Consider the following 19,524-nt stretch of genomic DNA (forward strand, 5'->3'; position numbering starts at 1 on the left):
AGGGATGGGAAAGTCACCAGTATCGTGTGATGCTGTCCATACCAGAGAAGCAGGAGAAAAGGCAAGTAGTGGAAGAGGGTGGGGGACCAAGGTGTACAGAGACTCTTGGGGAAATTTCAGCCTGAATAATGCAGAGCTTGAATCGGGGAGCGGGGTGGGACCACATCCCCAGTGGGCAGTCTAGCAGAGCAAAGGGTAAACCCCTCACGGCAGATGACTCCCTTGCCCGCATATGTTGCTGTGACCAATTACCTGCCTTCGGAGGTGTCTTGGGGGCAGGTTTCTTTTTCACAGTTGCATCACCTGAAACAAAGAAGTTCACAAGTTATTTTCTGTTATTTATTTATTTTTTTTTACAAGGCTCCTGAATCCTAGGAGGGCACAGTCTGATCCACTGGCCCCTCATCCAGATGGAGCCCTCCCTTGAATATGTCTTTCTGGAGACCTTGCAGTCGCACATGGACAACCTCATGAGCGACTGAATACCACTTCTCAACAGGGCCTCTGGAGGGGTCCCCGGAGCCTCCAGGGAGATAAAAACTCTGAAAAATGCTTGAGCTTCCATTGTCCATTTCAATGATGATAACCCCAAACTCACTAACTCTTCTCTTACCCTTTCAGGAAACTCATAAGGGAAATTATGTCAGATAAACTGACCAAATTTAGTCCTTGGTGTGGATCCGAGGGTCTCAGGCTTCCTTTGGGTCACAGACTGTGGACTGTGGCTTTTATGTTTTAAATGTTTGTTGAATGGATCGATGAATGAACAAACAAATGAATGAACAAACCAATGGTCTCCTTCATTCTTACCCACCCCCCATTCTCCAAATAACTCACATGGGAAAACTGACCCAGACAGACCAGTTTTGCCACACAAACCTATTCATTTGTCTAAACAGCAATATGGTGAATACGTAAAAATATCCTCAGCTACCTTCATAGCTTATCTTCATATTTCTTTCAGGTCTTTGTTCAAAAGTCATCTAACATACTTATCCAAGTGAAATGAAAACCTACATGCACACAGACACCTGTATATGAATGTTTGTAGTGGGTTTATCTGTGATTGCCAAAAACCAGAAGTTATCCAAATGTCCTTCAACTGGAGAATGAATGGACTGTGGTACATTCATACAAGGAAATACCACTCATCAATAAAAAGGAACAAACTTCTGATATACACAACATGAATGAATCTCAATGATTCATTTTTCTCTTCTGCTAAAAGAAGTCAGACTCAAAGGCTGTGTACTGTATAATTCTATTTGTAGGACATTTTAGAAAAGGCACAACTGTAGGGACAGAGAAAAGGTGGGTGGGGAGGGGTTGACTACTAAGGGGCATAGGACATATTTTAAGGTGTAGAAACCATATCTTGGTCGTGGTGGTAGTTACAGGACTATACGCATTTGTCAAGAACTGTGCAACAGAATGGGTGAATTTTACTGTATGTAAATTATAATATGAAAAACGGGAAAGAGTTGCTTAACCAGTGAGATCCTCCCTAACCACACTATATCAAATAGCTGTGGTTTTATAATAGATTGTCCTTGTTTTTAGGAAATATATACTGAAGTACTGAGGTATAGAGGATACCACATGTGCAACTTACTTTCAAACCGTTCATAAACAATGTGTACGTATGTATGTATACGTGTATATGTGTTTGTGAAGAGGTAGAAGGAAAGAGAGGTTGAAAAAGAGAGGAAGAGAAGGAGAGAGAACATATAATAAAGCAAAAATGATAAAACAATATTTGAAGAATGTGAATGAAGGGTATACAAGAAATATTTGTACTATTTTTGCAACTTTTCCATAGTTCTGAAATTATTTCAAACTAAAAGTTAAACAGAAAGCTAAACAATGTTTTATCCAGCCAACATGATGTAGTTGTTCAAATGAGGGAGAAAGAGAAAGCAGTGTCTGTTGAGGAGATGGCTGGGAGGTGCGACACAGGGTGGACCTGAGGACTCGAGATGATCTGACCTGGAGAGAAGAGCCCCATTGATCAGGAACAGAGTGACTCAGAGTAGAGAGTCAGGGTGATGTTTGGTGGAGGGTGGCTGGAGCACAGGGCTGGTTTCAGAGAGCAGTGGCACGAAGATGGCGTGACAATTTAAAGAAGATAAAAAATTCAGTTCCTCGGTCACACTAGTCACATTTCAAGTGCTCATAGCCATGCATGTTTAGTGGCTTCCATATTGTGTAGACAGAGAGCACTGCTATCATCACAGAAAGTTCTATTGGACAGTGCTGGTCTAGAATGTCAAGTTTGAGAGTTAGGTCTCTGTCCTGAGTAACAGGAAGTCCTGACACAAACGGCAGTCCAACTGGGCTAGAGGACCCCTGGAGGTCTTTCTAGTTCCAGGGCACAAGAATATCCAACTAGGAGGCTATTGCCATACTCTTAGGAGAAACACATCAAGGTCCAGCCTTGGCAAAGGCAGCAGAAAAGAAAATACAAATAAGAGATGGAAGAAAAGTTAAAAGAATTCCGGGGCTAAACAAGAGGGAGGAACAAAGATTTCTCAGGGACATCTTCCTTGAATAAATGGGAAAAATTTTATCGATGGAACGTGGAATCTAGGAGTGAAAGATGAGGAGTTTGGCTTGGCTCAAGAGAATGTGGTCGATGAAAGAGTTTAATCTGTGTATTGGCTAGAAGCCCAGGATCAGAATTCTAGAGATAGTTGCTGGAAGCTGAACGAGAAAGATTTTAGGATCCAACATGCAATCATTAATGGAAACTGTGAGGATGGGTCAGTTCTTTGGGGAAAAGAGTACAGTGAAAGATGAGAAAGGGCCAGGGTCTGATCTGAGCTGATACTCTCAGGGAGGAGCTGGGCTGAAGGAGAGAGGCTGTGGAAGGACTGTCCCTGAAACCCAGGGTGGAGGAGGATGGGTACTGGGAGGATACGACCAGCATCAGGTGATGGGTGGTATTTGAGAGGGCAGGTTCTGTGGGATGGCGGGGTCAGAAGTTGCTCTAGAGTAGATTCTCAAGGACACAGCTAGGGAGTCAACTAATCCATCCAGAATTCTGGAGGTGAAAGGGACAAAGAGAAGCAGGGTGAAGAAGAGGAAATGTCAAGCTAACATTTCTTCCAAGGTGAGAGAGAAGAGAACAGGTGTGAAAGCAGAAGGCTAGGACTAGGTGGAGAGGGAGAGGCCAGAGACGCTGGCAGGGAAGAGGCTGGGAAAGCCAGATCCCTCGGGAGTGGGTACTGGATGGGATACGGAACCCTCAGAATTGGCCGAGCCACAAAGCCCCTGCTCCCCTGCATCCAGGGCAGCTGGAAGGGAGACGGCACAGCTGGAAGAGAGCAGCCCTCAAGGGAAGGAAAGAGGGGCTCCTACCAGAGCCAGGATCTGACCTCCTGGGAGAGGGAAAGCCATCTCTTCAGAGGAACTGTGTGGAGGGCTGTTGTTATGGGCTGAGTGGTGTCCCCCGCAGTCCATATGTTGAAGCCCTAGCCCCCAATACCTCAGAATATGACTATATTTGGAGACAGGAACTTTAAAGAGGTGATCAAATTAAAAGGAGGCTGTTAGGGTGGACCCTCATCCAAACCGACTGGTGTCCTTATAAGAACAGGAAATTTGGGCACACGGAGAGACACCAGGGATGCACACCCAGAAAAAGGGCCGTGTGAGGCAAGAAGCCCGCCACCTGCAGGCCAAGGAGAGAGGCCTCAGGAGAAACCAAACCTGCCGACACCTGATCTCGGACTTCCAGCTTCCAGAACCGTGAGACAATACATTTCTGATGTTTAGGTCATCCAGTCTGCAGTACTTTGTTATGCTAGCCCTAGCACACTGTAGCTGCAGATGAGCTCTGGGGGCAGGGAAGGAGGGTGCCAGCCCCTGGAGTGGTGAGCTAGGAGTTAATCAGAAGGCAAGGAAGGGCACAAAATGAAAGCAGATGACTCCAAAGTGCCCCCCTATACTATTCTTGGGGGCTCTGGGTAAACCTACCTGGCCAGAAGTAGAGCCTGAACTAATAGCAATATTTCTATGTTACAGTTAAATAAGATTGAAGGCCAAAGTTTTATGGTAGTTCTACAAATTTCGAGCACCTCCTGTTTGAATTGGTTAGCATTTGAAACTGGTTTGGTTCCTATCAGTAACAACTATTTGAAACATTAACAATGTTCTGTATCCTCTTCTATACATATTTTATAGGACCATCTGCTGAAATCCATTAATTGCGTTCTGGGCTTAGGAGAACATATTTAATGGATTAGGAAGCAGAGTCACTGGATTCTAATCCTGGTTTCTTGTAGAGAGCTAGACTCAGCAAGTTGAGTTTCTAACCCATGATGTCATCATCCTTTTTCTCATTGGGTTCTTACCCCAACCAAACACAAGCAGGGCACTTCACGCTGTTTCCATTTCATGAAAAAGGAGATGGATTTGAATAAAAGTTAGATGACTTGCTGGCTTTATAAAACGACATGTGGCCAAGTTAGAAACAGGACTTAACCCTCTTGCTGCCCAGTGTATGGCTGCTTTCCTCCTGTTTCCTCTCGACTCCAGCTGACACTCTGCCCTGTCCTCAAACCAGGTCCTTGAAACCTTTCTCTGTCCCTGTGCAGAAATGCAGTGGGTGTAGGCTCTGGCACTGGACTTGGGTTTGAATACTGCCCTGTTACTTCCTAAGCTGTGTGACTTATAGCCTGTTATTTAACCTCTTGGAGCTTTAGTTTCCTCATTCAAAGAATGTGGGAAGAATAAATAAAATTTGTGGTAAAGAATTAAGCTACATTGTAAAGAAGGTATAGCAATAAAGTGCAAGCTCTAACACCAGCCCTACCACCCATTCACCTTTCTTCCCCAAACACTTCCCCAGAGGACTGCTCTGTACTTTCCTTCACCTGTTTAGTCTCCACACTGTTGGTCAGGTCAGCTTTATACCTACACGAGGTCGCTCATGCTGCACCTGAAGCTCCTTCCCCAGTTCAGGTCCTCAGTAGAGGGAAAATTCTTGCTGGTCCAGATGCCCAAACTCTCAGTACTTCTTGGGTCACTAACTAGTTTCTTTTCCTCTGGATGCACCCTTCTTATTATCTTATTATTGCTGTCAGCCCTTTGTCCCTCATCCCCTTCTCCAGCACCCCAAACTTTCTGTGCTAGCCATTGCCAGAGAGGAGTATCACAGAAGGAAAATAAAATCCAACCATCTTTGCAAACCTCAGACACAGGGTGAGGCAAGGAGGGCAGAGTGTCCTCCCTCTCCTTTTTTTTTTGGCGGTACACGGGCCTCTCACTGTCGTGGCCTCTCCCGTTGCGGAGCACAGGCTCCGGACGCGCAGGCTCAGCGGCCATGGCTCACGGGCCCAGCCGCTCTGCGGCACGTGGGATCTTCCCGGACCAGGGCACGAACCCGTGTCCCCTGCATCGGCAGGCAGACTCTCAACCACTGTGCCACCAGGGAAGCCCTCTGAGTTCCTTTTTTTTTATCCCTCTTTCTGCTGCCCTCATTTTTCCTGGAGCCCAGACCTCTCTCCTGGGCCCACCCATACATCCCACTACCTGACACCATTTCCCTAGGCACATACCGCAAACCCAACACATCCAAAACCAAATCCAGGTTCTTCTCCCCATACTGCTTCTCATCCCCATTTCTCCCAAGGCCCCCTCCCTGCCCATATCCGGTCACGAGCTGACATCTTTCAATTCCATCAACGAGATAACCTCCTTGGTCCCACTTCCACATCCCCGCTGTCACCATTCTAGTTCTAACTGTACCACCTCCTAGACCTCTGGTCCCCTGTCCCCACACTAATACATCCATCACTCGGTGGCCAAAATGGTCTTTCTCAAACGCAAGTCTGATGTCACTCCACTGTTGAAACCTCTCCAGTGGCTGCCCACTGCCTCCTAGGATCAAGTCCAACTCACCAGACAAGGGCCTTCAAGATTTGTCCCCGACTTTCAGACCCAGCCTTCTTTCTAACTCTTGGGGAACACCCTCACCCATGCCCTGTATGCTCAATGTCAGTGGTTCTCAAAATCTAGCATGCACGATGATCACCCGGGAGACTTGCTGAAAACACAGATTCCTGACCTTCCTGGGGTGCGGATGTTGCCGGTTCCTGTGCCAGCTTCTGGGGGGCACTGCTCTGTACTCTACACTGAAGGCCTTTCAGTTTCTGCAATGCCAGGATTTTGTTGTCAACTCTTCGCTGACTCTTGCACATTCTGGGACAGGTCTCAGCTCACGCATCACTGCTGCCAGGCTGGGTTCCATGCCCCTCCAAGGCAGTTCAATCAGTAGTCATCACAAGGCACTGCAACTGCAGAAACCTGCCCCCAACACGCATACACCCCAGCAAGCTCCCTGGGGACAGGAACGGGGCCCATCCTGTTCATTTTCTGTATCCCCAGTGCGTAGCTCAGTACCTGGCACAGGCTTGAAAACAGGTCTTAAAGGAATAAATGGAACCCCCGAGGATCTCTGTTAACATGGGAATTCCCGAGAACACTCCAACGCACCCCTGGGCTCTGGGCTCTGATGCTCAGAGATAAACCCATTGGCTTGAATCCTTGTGTAACTTTCCACAAAAAGGAGAAGGTCCCTTGCTCTGTTACCAGTTAGATCAAAGCTGCCAGGTGCTGGGCCTTCTACCCCAGACAGGGGACTGAGGCTGGAAGAAGTGAAGCAACCCAATAAGAACATCACAAATCAAAGCACTGAATTTAGAAGGTTCCTGGGAAACATGGGGCTGGGCTGGGAAGGCTGGCCTCCAATTATCTGGGTAATCCATCTTCTGCTTTTGCCCCAGCCTGCCCCCACCCACCTAGTCCTGGCCTCATGAACCTTCCTCTGCCCTGGGAGGGCAGAGGTCAGCACCCCACAGAAGTTTCCAGACTGCTCAATCTGAAGACACATGAGTCCCTCTCTCCAGTGATCTCCAGAAAGATCAGAGCCAGCAATTGGGAGATATTTACAGAGCCTGAAGGCGGGTCTTACAGCTTCAAGAGGGTCTGAGATAATGGAAAGCCAAAGGGAATTGGGGAGGTGGCATGAACAGCTTAGGGTACAGGGAGGTCCCTGGATCTCTGCCTCTCCGGGGACATTTCCTTTTTTAGGTAGCTAGCTAAAAATAGACATCAAACCCTTCACAATTCCCAAAATCAGCATTAACTTTCTGCCACGAGCTCCTGAAGGGGACTCGGGTTGGGTGACGTGTGGAGGGACAGCACCCACCCTGCAGGGCTGTGTCAGAACAGGACGGTGGAGGTGAGGACCTGGGGATGGAAGGCTGAATCTCACTGTCCTGCACTGGGGGGGAGGCTCAGGGCCCCAGGGGACTTGAAAACCCCCCCCAGCAATGTCCCTCTCCCCCCCCACACACACATTAGGCCCTTTCCAACCCGTCCTTACAAACCTGTGGAAAAATATTAGTCATTTTCCCAGAATGAACATCTCTGGGCAAATTTCCTATACACATCCCCTCATAGCAAAGGCTGTCACGTAAGAAGATTCCAGAGGAACACTGCTCCTCTTGTTACCGCAAACACCCAGCCCTGAGCCCCCAGGGCACGGAACGTCAGGACAGTTGTGAAAGAGGCAGCCCAGCATGGCCAGGACAGCAGTGTCAGTGTTGTTTGATGGGCATCCTCCAGGCCCTTCCCTGGGAGGACCCATCCTGCCATTAAACTGGCTTGTGGGAGACAATGGAAGAGCTGGGAAGGATCTGGAGGTGGCAGCCCGGGAGTGGAAGCACAGGTCCACATGCATGGTGTGGTGGAGGGTGGCATGACCACCATCACTCCTCAGAGACCAGTATTTTGGTTGGGAGTAACCGGGAGTTGGTGCCAGCTTTCAAAGACATTCATGGAAATAGCCCCACTTCTCTCCCAGGGTCCCATATCTTTCCCTGTCAAGCAAGTCTTGATGCCAAGTCTTAACCCCTCCAGCATTTCCTTCCAGCCCCCTGAATCCTGGAGAGAGTTTGATCAAAAGAAAGATTTGATCCTGGAGAAAATCTTCTGGATAACTGGACACTGTTTTTGATATCCAAAGATGCTTTCAAAGATGACTTTTGGGTTCGGAGAGAGACACACACAGGAGACCAAGGCAAAGATATCTAAGAGCATCGTAATCTGGGATAGTAGTCAGTGAGGTCAAAGTGACCGGTATGAGAGGTGAAGCTCAAGGTCAAGGCCAGGCATGGAACATAAAGTGGTGCTCCACCTGCATCCTCCCCAGATCCCAGAAGCAGGGGAACTCATAAATACATTGGAAAAGTGAAATACCTATTATATCCCTACTTCACACCAGGCACTGAAATTTCAGAGATGGACAGGCACTGGTTCCCATCCCCTAGTTGTAAAAGCATCTTGTGGATGTTCCTCTATCTCTTTCCTAAAAGACCGTCAGCTTTACGGACTGATAGGAGGAACCCCTGAGCCTGTTATCGCACTGGCAGTGCCTCTCTGTATTTTCTCAAACCATCCTTCAGCCCCATCAATGCCTCTCTCACACAAAATTCCAGTCAGATCCCCTCCAGCTGGACACACTAAGCCTGGACTCTATGCATATGGCCTCCTTCCCATCAGGATATCTCTGCTGCTGTGTGTTCATGCTTGCCGGAGCTTCCACCCTTCATGTACCAGATGATACAAAGGGTGTTGGCCAACCCCACCTGCGCTGTATCACTCCAAAGAAAAGCATTCTATTGAATGTCTTGATGTCACAGCTGGAAAAGGCCTGGGGGGTTAGTTGGAGAAAGTCTGCATTTGACAGGTGCAGAGGGAGGAAGGGCTTTGACTAAGGCCACATGTTCAATTACAGGCAGAACCAAGACGTTCATTTCCTGCTCTCCAGCCCAGGGGCTTGTTTGGCTATGCCCTGTGCCTGAGCACTGCCCCACCGGGCACAGTAAATGGGCATCTGGAGGTCCAACAAGGAAGGGTATTGCTGTCTACCCATGCCCCCCATCCCCGTCACAGGTGGGGATACTTCTCCCCCAGGCCCACGCACGTCTCTCTTGTTCTCTCTCCAAAGGTGGGAGATGACCCACTCTGGGCTGGAGGAGTGCATAAAGTTTTCCAGGAGTGCTGAGACTGAATTCCCATCAAGATGGGGGAAAGCAGCCATAAAGGATAGTGGGACAATCGACAAAAACTGAATATGGGACCGTGGGTTAAACAGTATCGGTTCAATGTTAAATGTCCTGATTTTAATAATTGCATTGTGGTTATGTTCTTAGGAGATACACAGTAGATATTTAGAGGTCAAGGGCATGATGTCTCTATTTGTAAATGGTATATATATATGTCTATATGATGAATGGTGAATATATATGAACAGATATAGTGTATATATAGTATACAGTGTATATAGATACATAGATATGAATATTTGATGAATGATATATATATATATATGAGTTTATATACAGAGAATGACAAAACAATGGAACAAAATGCAAATAATTGATGAATCTAAGTAAAGGGTATACAAGAGTTTCTTGTACTATTCTTGCACCTTTTCTGTAAATTTGAAATTATATCAAAATAAAGTTAGAAAAAAATTCCCATTGAGAGGCATGCAGCAAAGACCCTGACAGGTCTCAAGATGCAGGGAAGCAGGGAAGCATGCCGGCTGTCACACTCTTTTCCCCCAGCTCTGATGGCAGTCAGACCTCTGTCCCCGCTGGTGGACAGTGTCCACTGTGTGGACAGCACAAGGGATGGCCCTGAGACTATGGAAGGCACAGGGTGGCGTGGGAGGAACGGAGATCAGGGTTGCCCTCACGGTGCCCACATGTAACTAGCTGTGAGCTGTGAGACCCTGGGCAAGACAGTTTAGTTCTCTAAGACTCAGATTTGCTCATCTGTAAAATGGGAACAACTGTTTGTAGCTCAGTTGAATAAGACTTGCCTGAAGTGACGTAGATTGAGTGGCTAAGATGATGCCTGTTGCATGGGTGCTCAAAAAACTCTTGTTTTGTGTGACAGGCAGGTGACTGAATCGGAGGCCCTCACGATAGTACTGGTGCATTCCTCCCTCCAGCTCACAAGAGGAGTGCTACAGCTCCTCCTCAACCAAACCACATTCCTCTCCTCTTTCATAACCTTGCCTAGCGTTTCCCTCATCCCAAAACCTTCCCAGATGACCCCCTCCTCACTTCTGTACCTGTGAGTTGGTGTCTGTCAGGTTAACTTGTACTCTCGTCAGTTTTCTCTCATCCGGCCCCTTGGGTTTGGGCAAACCAGCTTGGCTTTTCCCTCATGCTCCCCAGAGCTAGGCAGCAGCGGTGCCCCCAGGGGCTCTCAGGCCAGTGTAGACAAGCACCATCTACTTTCACACCTGACAGCTCCCTCACAGGACCAAACATCCGAGCTGGGGAGGGGAGGGCATGCAGACAGGCATCTGGCCACCATCTATTTGACTAGGAAACCACTCAGCCTTCCCTCGGTCACTGGAGGAAAGATGGATTTCCTGGTTAGATTAGGTACTTCCCAGCCCTCGATGAAAATGAACACACATACACAGCCAGACCACTCAGCAACGTGAGAATCTGGGCTTTCTCATGCAAACAGAGATGTCTGGGATTGGGGACGGCAACGCTAAGAGAAAAAGGCAAGTTGCAGAGGTGTACAGGCTGCATAATTCCATTTCTGTGAGAAAAAAATCCAACTGAAATATTTGCATGTGTATATGTGAATATTCAGAAAACAGTAATTGTGAATTAATTTGAGGAGGTGAGTGAAATTAGGGGTAGGATGAAAGAGGGCTTTCACACTGTACTTGGTAAACTTCTGTACTAGTTAAAATGTTGAAACAAGAAGGCATGCATATTTAACTTACGTAATTGATAAATCATATAAATTATCCCCCAAAGTGAGAAAAGAACTGGGGGTGCAGGCCTAAAAGACACTCCCTTCATTCCCTATCTCTGGGCAGCTGCCTTCTCAGGAGCCTCCTGGGAAGGAAGCCCCACAGTGGTACACAGGCACCCAGGAAACTCTGCAGGTTTCGAAGGAAAAATGCTGCTAAAGCTCTCAGTGCCCCAGGGAGTGACAGGCTGGGATGATGGGGGCCAGGAGGCGTGGGCCGGCAGAGGGATTCAACACGGCCATTACTATACATAGAGACACACACTTCCATTCTTTTGGGAGTAAGACATCTGTCTGTAACTCCACCGTGAAGGCTTTCTACACAGAGTGAAATTCCCCTTCAGCAGACAAGCAGTGTCAGCTGGAGCTGATGCAGTCACGAATGTGTTTGTTTGCCACGGAGATGAAGCACTTGCAGTTGCCCCTTCCTCTGAACAGCACTGCCCACTGAGCCCCCTTCTCTGCACCCTTCGGAGGGGAAAGACCCATGGCGCACAGACTCCACCAGAGCATCCTGCTCTCTCCCTAAAGGCAGGTGATGGAAATGCCCTGAGGACCTGGGCCGGGGGCCCGCGGTGGTTCCACATTTAATGGAGTTAGAAGAGTTAGACCCGGTTCTGCTTCTCAAGACCGGCGGTGCCAGGGCACCGGGCTGCCCTCTGGACAGCTTGTTTCCAGCTTGGCTGACAGCACCTTGGAATGGCCCAGGAGCATAAACATACACTGAAGCCGGGATCCCACTGCCAGAGATTCTGATCTAATTAGTCTGGGGTGCAGCAGGGAGCAGTGGTTTTAAATGCTCCCCAGGTGAATCTAACATGCAGCCAGGGTCGAGAGCCCCTGCCCTGGAACTGCACGATGACAGCTTGGCTGGGGTTTTCCACAGCCTTCTCTTCTCCAGGGTAAAGAGCCCAGGTCCCGGGTCTGCTCACTGTCTCCAGTTTGTTTTTCTCTTTCACGGCTCTCCTCTGACCCCACCTCACTTCCCTCGGGATCTCACCGGAATAGATGTGCCAGAGCTGAGGACAGGAGGCTGCTGACCTTCCCGCTCGAACTCCAGGCACTCCTGCTTCTGCCCCCAGGAGAGGAGAACAATCACATCAGACCCAGTTCACCATTACTTGGCGCTCTCATGAGAACCCATGTCTCTCCCGAGGACTTTTTCCCATAACTAAATAGAACACAGGCCCAAGAAATCCTTTCGGAAGATAAAATCATTAACCCATTCTCACTAGGTTTTTCTTAGAATTGTTTATGCATTGTCAACAACTTATTATTAAACGTCCACTTTTGATAATCGGAGGCTCCCAGTGGTTAAATATCCATGAGAGGGCTTCCCTGGTGGCGCAGTGGTTGGGAATCTGCCTGCCAATGCAAGGGATATGGGTTCGAGCCCTGGTCTGGGAAGATCCCACATGCCGCGGAGCAACTAGGCCCGTGAGCCACAACTACTGAGCCTGCGCGTCTGGAGCCTGTGCTCCGCAACGGGAGAGGCCACAACAGCGAGAGGCCCGCGCACCGCGATGAGGAGTGGCCCCTGCTCACCGCAACTAGAGAAAGCCCTTGCACAGAAACGAAGACCCAACGCAGACAAAAATAAATAAATATCCATGAGAAATTATCATTCCAATTTGGCTGCCCTGGCATACTGAAGGCTGAGCGTGCTCCCCGCCCCCCAAAAGCTTGGCTGGTATGTGCATGAGGAACCCAAGCTCCTCACTGGGAAGGTAAATAGGTTGCTTTGAAGAGATGAGAACAAAACTAAGTTACAGAACACTGCCTTGTAACGGAAAAAGAGAGGCAGCCTTTGAATTAATCTAGCTCACTTCCCTTTATTAGTATCGGTAATTAAGAGTTTGTCTTGTCTTTTGCTCTTTTAAAACACAGAGTGTGTTGGGGATGCCCAAGCAACTCCATATCTTTTGTTAAAATTGGAGGTTTTGAAGCATACTTCTAGCAAAATTAGACCGATAATTAATCAGTAGTGGAAGCCAGGGCTGCATTATGACCTTTGTGGAGTCTAAGCACTTTTGCCTCTGAAGGCTCCTTCCCTTCACTAAAGAAAAAAAAAATGTATATACTTACATACATACATACATAAATTATATTTTACAGCTGCACTGGTATAAAGATGAATATATTCATGTTATGAATTAAAACATTTTCTTTGACCTGAAAGTTAAATTTTTCCCGAATTTTATAAGATATTGAAATATTTTTGTGGGCCTGTAAAAGCACCGTGGACCCTAGGCACAGTGCCTAAAAGCTTATAATGGGTTCTGGGGGAAGCCAAGATGCAAAATGAGGGAGAGAGCCAGGCAGAGTCATAGGAGAAGCCCCTTCCCTGCTTGGCTATTTAGACCACAGCTGCAAGCTTGTTCTAAGAGATGGTGGTAAGGCCTTTCTGTGAGCAGGTCACGGCACCGGCATCCTGAAAGGTGCACCCCTAAGTTGGCCCAGCTGGAGGCCCACGGAACTTAAAAAGGAGGAAGGAGGATGAGACACAGACACGTCACCGTGACCCTGGGAAGAGGACAGCCAATGGCAGAAGGGGGATGCTGAGTGCTATGGGGGCTCACGGGAGGGAAGAGTTCCTTTCAGCTGGAGCAAAGACAAGCTCAGGGATGAGATGACTTTTCAGTGGGAGCCTGTCCCACAAGAGAGGTGCCAGAGCAAAGGCACAAAGGGAGGAACACAGGGATGTCCGGTGCACACAGAGGAGCTCAGTTTGGCTTGAAGATGAAACAGGAGTAAGGAGCTGGGGGGCAGCGCTTGGAAAGAAAGGCTGAGGCTGGATGTCAGAATGTGTGCTTACACGTGGCAGGTGTGCCAGGATGGCAACGTGTGATGGGTTCACTTCCACGGGACTGGTGGGCTCTGGGGACCGCTGGGCACTCCAACCAGGAGTGATCTGATCAGAGCCACTGTGTAAGAAGGTCTATGTGGCAGGAAAGACTCAACTGGGAGAGATTAGGGGAAGGTCTCCCAGGGTTCTTGGTGGGAAGCAGAAGAGGCCTGAGTGACGCTGCCAGAGGATGTGGATGTGCAACACCACTCAGGCCTTGGAGAGGTGGGAGGGGTGAGAAAAGGCCAGTGGTTCGGTCACCGGGAGCTCACAGGGCACCAGGGTGGTGGCAGGGTCCAGGCTCCGAGGAGCACAGGCAGGGAAGCGGCCAGCCCTCAGTCCCGGGTTTGCCTGGAAGAGCTGAACGAGTACTTACTCTCTGTTCCTAGCACGGAAGGAAGAGAGCTCTTTGGCCTCCGGGCTTTCATCTCCAGGGCCTTGGCGTTCTCACTGGTGGGGGCATCTGGAACAAAACAGGTTAACGACAAACATGAGTAGGCAGCGCCCAGGGGAAGAAGCAGAAGAGGCATCGCAATAAACATCCTACCTCAACCCCAACAGGTCCTCCCCGTCCCGCTCCACTCTGAGGGCCCTCAGCGCCTGCTGGGCTGGCCAGGCACCTTCCTCTCAAGAGAACCAAAGAAGGAGTGTCCTCACCACCCGGCCTTATAAATCAGGTGCAGAGCACAGCTGCCCTGAAGATGGATGGACAGGCTACCCTGGGAGCTGGGTAGCGCTTTCGCCTCTGCTGCAGGCACGGGCCGCCAGAATCGCATCACTGGCAGGGCTGGGGGACAGTCAGAGCCCCTCTGCTCACCAGTGCCTATCTTCTCCCTTCACTGGGTCTTAACGCACTTGGGCTAAACATTCTGGATTTCCAAAAGCCCGCTCTGTGTAGAGAGGTCTCTTGAACAGGGGAAGCATGGGTTGCTGCCCTGGCCTCATGGTCTGGAGGGGGCTTGCAGCCTGTTGTCTCTGACTCTTGTACCGAGGGACACTGACAGACCTCCAGACCAGATGAAGGCCTCTGAGCAGGCAGCCGGCATGCCTCATGGGCTCTGGACTGAGCCCTGGAGCCCTTGTGGGGGCTTCTGCACCCTCCCCAAAGCAGAGCCACTGGAACCCTGCAGCAGCAGCCTCTGGGCAGAGCTGAAATGTTGCCCTGGTGAGCGCACAACTCCACGGGGCTGTCCTCCGCTCCCCCTCTTCCCATTCATGCCCAGTGTGGAAGATGCCGGGGGAAACCCTCCTTTGTCAGGGCAGCAGGGTGACATAGCACTGGGCTGGGTGGAAAAGGCCCTCACTGGGCCGAGAAGAGCCTGGACTCTAGCAAGCTGCTGGGACCGGGATAAGAAGGGGCTGGCTGTACCGCTATCACTGGGCTCCAGCATTTTCCCCACAAGGAACGCTCTTCAGGGACTAAGCTGGGAGGGAGCCTCCCCCTCCCAGCCCCTTCCTGTGCATCTTTTTCCTGCTCCTGAAGAGGAAGCGCAGAGGGAGAAAGGAGGGGGTGGGACTTTCCAGCTGCCGCTTGGCCACATTCCTGTGGCCTGTCTGGGGAGGAAGGGCCATCTCTCTGTCCCCGCCTCCACGGTGGGGCAATTCCAGACTCTAACACGTGCTCTCACCTAGACTGGGCTTCTGGGGCTTTGCGGGGTGGGCTCGGAAGCACAGAACTAGGGGCTGGGCGGGTACGCTTCGCTTGACATTTGCAGATCAGGCTGCCATAAACCAAGGTCATGGGGTGAGTCTATGGTTCCCTGTCTGGGGCCCTCCCTTCTTCCCTTCCTTCAAGACCAGCACTTCTGACAGCACCAATGACAATTTAAAGAAAGGCGCGCCCACAAATGTCTTTGTTTTCCCCCCTTTTAAGGAAAAGGAGGCGAGGCCAGAGTGTGCACAGACAGTCCTCTCTTCCTTGGCATGAGTACTCGCTTTGCCGTCTTTTTCCCGGTGAGTTCCGGGGCATCAGAGGAGGGAGACAAGGAAGGAGCAAGATTTTTTTTTTAATTGATGGGGAAACTGAGGCATAAGCAAGCAAAGGAGGAGAGGCCCAGTCTTCCTGGGCTCCTGAGAGAAAGGAGATGGGGACTGAGATTCCTTCTCTCCTCATGGGGTCATGATGGGCTTTGCTTCCAAGCGTCATTAGAGTAGGGATGGAGAGAAGAGGGCTCTGGTTGCAGCTCTGTCATCAGCAATCCTGGGATCGTGGGCAAATCATTTCAGCTGCCCCGGGTCTCTGTTTCCACATTTGTACAAGGGAAACTACACTTATTTTCTCTGCCTCATGCACTACAAGGCTCTAGGGAGAGAATCGTGCGACGGTTCATTCATTTCTCCTGTTCGCCACATTTCCTCGCCTCCTTTCCCAAATCCGCTTTAGAATCCTCCACCTTCACAAAGCCCTCCTGGATGGGCCCCTGCTGTATGTTTCCTGCCTCCTCATCTGTCCTCAGCTCTTGGGTGCCTGCTTTACACTGACTTGTGCGTACACCACCCCGTCATGTGCTTTGAGCCTTGTTTGTAAATGTTCCTTATCTTTCCGTCTGGCCGTGAGGAAAGGGGCTCATGTTTCCCTGGCTGACCAGGCACACCCCCAGACTTGGAGCCCCACAGGGGTGCAACAAGCCCCCTCTTCCCTCTGCAGCACCCCCGCCCCCTGTGGGCTGTGCCTGCACCATGAGCCACTAGCCATCAGTCTGTCCGTGAGAACCACAGCAAGGAGTGCGCTGAGAGGACCACGTGCTTAATCAGAACCAGCTTTGTGCTCACATGGCTGCCCAGGGGATAAAAATAATAGTAATAAAAGTTTAAGAGCAGCATGTATTTTCTGTCTATTTTAATCGGTTTGTGATGAAACTGAACTCCATTTCTAGATCTGGGCCCCAGGGCTGGAGTCCTTTGCTGGTCTGCTGGTGCCCCCAAAGAAGCAGTGGGGAGGAAGGTGGTGGTGTGAGGACGGGGGGTGGCCTCAACATAGAGAGGAAAACGTGTCCTTATATGGACAATGCCTCACCCCTTCCACTCCTGGGCTAGCTCTGGGCTCAGCCTTCCAACGCAGCATTTCTTCTTCTGTCTCCCCCGAGAGAGGTCATTCCCAGAGCTGCAACCCTAGGTAGGGGGAGTGAGGTCTTGGGAGGCTTCTGGTGGGTGGTCTGAGCTTCCAGGAGCCCCAGGAGGGGGCAGGGCAGAGGGGCTGGCCTCTCGCTCTCGCTCTCGCTCTCGCTCTCGCTCTCGCTCTCGCTCTCGCTCTCGCTCTCTCTCTCTCTCTCTCTCTCTCTCTCTCTCTCTCTCTCTCTCTCTCTCTCTCTCTCTCTCTCTCTCTCTCTCTCTCGCTCTCGCTCTCGCTCTCGCTCTCTCTCTCGCTCTCGCTCTCGCTCTCGCTCTCTCTCTCTCTCTCTCTCTCTCTCTCTCTCTCTCTCTGTCTCTCTCTCTCTCTCTCGCTCTCGCTCTCGCTCTCGCTCTCGCTCGCTCTGCCCAGGAGCGAGCAGCATGCTGGCAAAATCAGGAGGGAGAGAGCTGTGGTCAGGATGAGTGCCTTCCTGGCTCTGCAGGCTGGTGACTGTGAGTCCTTGGGCAAGTTCCTGACCTCCTTCACCAGGAAACAGGGAATAACAACACCCCAGCAGAGGAGCGAATGAGATGCCGTGCCTGGCACCATGCTAAGTGCTTTACACCCCTGTTTCGGGTTGAACCACACCATTCACCAATATTCAAGTGTTTTTGACCTACTAAAATAGCAATTTTATTTAGTTCAACCTAATACATTTTAGCTGCCTGAGACAATATGAAGAACAAATGGGAGTGGGAGGAGACTGAGGCCAACAAAAGAAGTGGGGGTCGGCTCAGCCACAGTCACAAGGGCTCCCTGGCCATGGAGGCAGTGGACCACAGTGGCTAGGAGCCAAGGTGTGGGTTTAAATCCCTACCCAGCTAGTTATTAGCTACATACACCTCAAATTAGGCTTTAATCTCCCTTCTTACAGTTGCAAATCACCCCGAGTTGCCAAATCCAATGGCTAATGCTCAGGCTTAACTTATTTTACTTGGCAGAGCCTTTTGACACAATGATCTCCATCATTCCTTTCTTATTGAAATGATCACCCTTTGGCCTCTGGGACACCCCTCTCTGCTTGATTTCTTCCTGTCTCACCATGGCCAGTCCTTCTCCGTCTCCTTCGCAGACCTCTGTCCTGCCTTACTTGTCAGTGTTGGACTCTCTCCTTCCCTCCTCCATCCACATCCACCCCTGGGGACCTCATCTACTCCCAGGGCATTCAGTGGCCTCATGAAGATGGCTCCTCAAGTCCTGCCTCTAACCCCGACCTCCCTCCTCAACTCCAGATTCATCTAAAGGTCAACCTACGTGACAGGCCCACTTGGATGTCTAATGGACACCTGAAACTTCACATACACGGAAGTCTTGACTGTCCCCCACCCCTACCCATCCTGATCTTAGTAGGTGGGACCACCATTGACCTGTGCTCCCTCATGAAAACTAAGGGTCATCTTTGACTTCCCTTTCTCTCTATTTCCAATTCATCAGCAAATCTTATCAGCGGTACTGTCAAAACATTATAAATCTGGTCATTTCCCACCTCTTCCGCAGAGTCTAAGCTGCCATCATCTCATGCCTGGGCTATTGTGGTAACCTCGACTCTGCTCTCCCTCTTACCCCTCCTGGGTCTGGTCACAGCCTGAGTGATCCTTTACAACAGCCAGGGCTGTCCCACCGCACTTATAATAGAATCCAGCGTCCTGGTCACAGCCTACATGGCCTTGCAGATCTGGTCCTCCTCAGTCTCATTTCCCACCACTCTGCCCCTGGCCCGGGGCTCGGCCACCCTGGCCTCCTTACCTCTCCTTCTGGGAGCGTCTCCCGTACAGTCTCAGCTCAGGGTTTTGCTCCTGTTCCTTAACCTGTGCCGTGCTACTGCTGGGACGCCTTCCCAGATGCCTTCAGGCCTCTGTTCAAATGCCTCTTCCTCAGAGAGGCCTCACCCTCTCCGACAACAGCACGCTCCCCCATCACCCTGCTTTGCTTTCTTCACAGCATGTGTTGTTGCCTGAGATCGTATGACATATCTGTTCATCCTTATTTTTGTCTCTCCCTCACTCGAATGTAAAGGCTCTGAGAACAGGAACTTGTTTCATTCACTGTTTTTAACCCCAGCCCCAGGAGCAGAGCGGGCACTGACATACGGGTTGAGAGAAGGCCCATGGGGACGCCACCCCCTACCAAATGCACACACCAGCCTCCATGGTTACAAGGCCCCTGATCTCACTGGTAGCTGAGGCCCGATGCCCTTGGCAAGGTGGTTGGGAAGGGCGGCCTGATCTGCCCGGTCTTGGGATTTGGGCCTACAAAGGGCTTTGCTTCCTTACCTCTCACCTGGGTCTGAATGAGAGGGAGTGGGCCACTCTGGCCAGAGGTGCAGAAGGACTTCCCAGCAAGAAGGGCTGTTAGTAAGGAAGACGTGGATCTCTCGGAAAGTGGACACTGCCATGTTACTCACTAGACAGGGAGGCCATGCAGGTGGTGGAAAGGTGCAGACTTTGGAACCAGACACACCTGGGTTGGAGTCCTGCCAGGGTAACTCATGCCAGGGAGTCATGTGACTCCCTGTGCAGGGTGGCTCGAAGGGCCTGGGCTTTTGGATCAGAGACACCCAGGGAAACAGCATCTCCTGCTTACTGTCTGAGTGACTGGGGAAGGCTGCTGACCCTCGCTGAGCCTGGGTTTTCCCACTGAGAAAGATACCCTGCCCAACCGCTGCATAAACTAAAAATGCACAAGAGTTTCTGGCCATGGCAGGCCATGGCAGGTC

At 50.4% G+C, this 19,524-nt stretch overlaps 1 protein-coding gene across 5 annotated transcripts in view; it reads right to left on the minus strand.

Annotated features, from left to right (window-relative positions):
* Positions 1-19,524, minus strand: part of MYLK (myosin light chain kinase) — a 265,262-nt gene that overhangs the window by 48,833 nt on the left and 196,905 nt on the right. For all 5 annotated transcript variants that reach the window (XM_024756503.1, XM_024756505.1, XM_024756502.1 and 2 more), the window contains 2 exons: positions 14,073-14,159; positions 253-303 (listed from right to left, as the gene is read on the minus strand). In XM_024756503.1, coding sequence (XP_024612271.1) covers positions 253-303; positions 14,073-14,159 — 138 coding nt within the window. The remainder of the gene's footprint in view (positions 1-252; positions 304-14,072; positions 14,160-19,524) is intronic.

This window comes from Neophocaena asiaeorientalis, unplaced genomic scaffold (assembly GCF_003031525.2).
Source record: "Neophocaena asiaeorientalis asiaeorientalis breed wild unplaced genomic scaffold, Neophocaena_asiaeorientalis_V1.1 scaffold22, whole genome shotgun sequence".
In the NCBI taxonomy this organism is placed as follows: domain Eukaryota; kingdom Metazoa; phylum Chordata; class Mammalia; order Artiodactyla; family Phocoenidae; genus Neophocaena; species Neophocaena asiaeorientalis.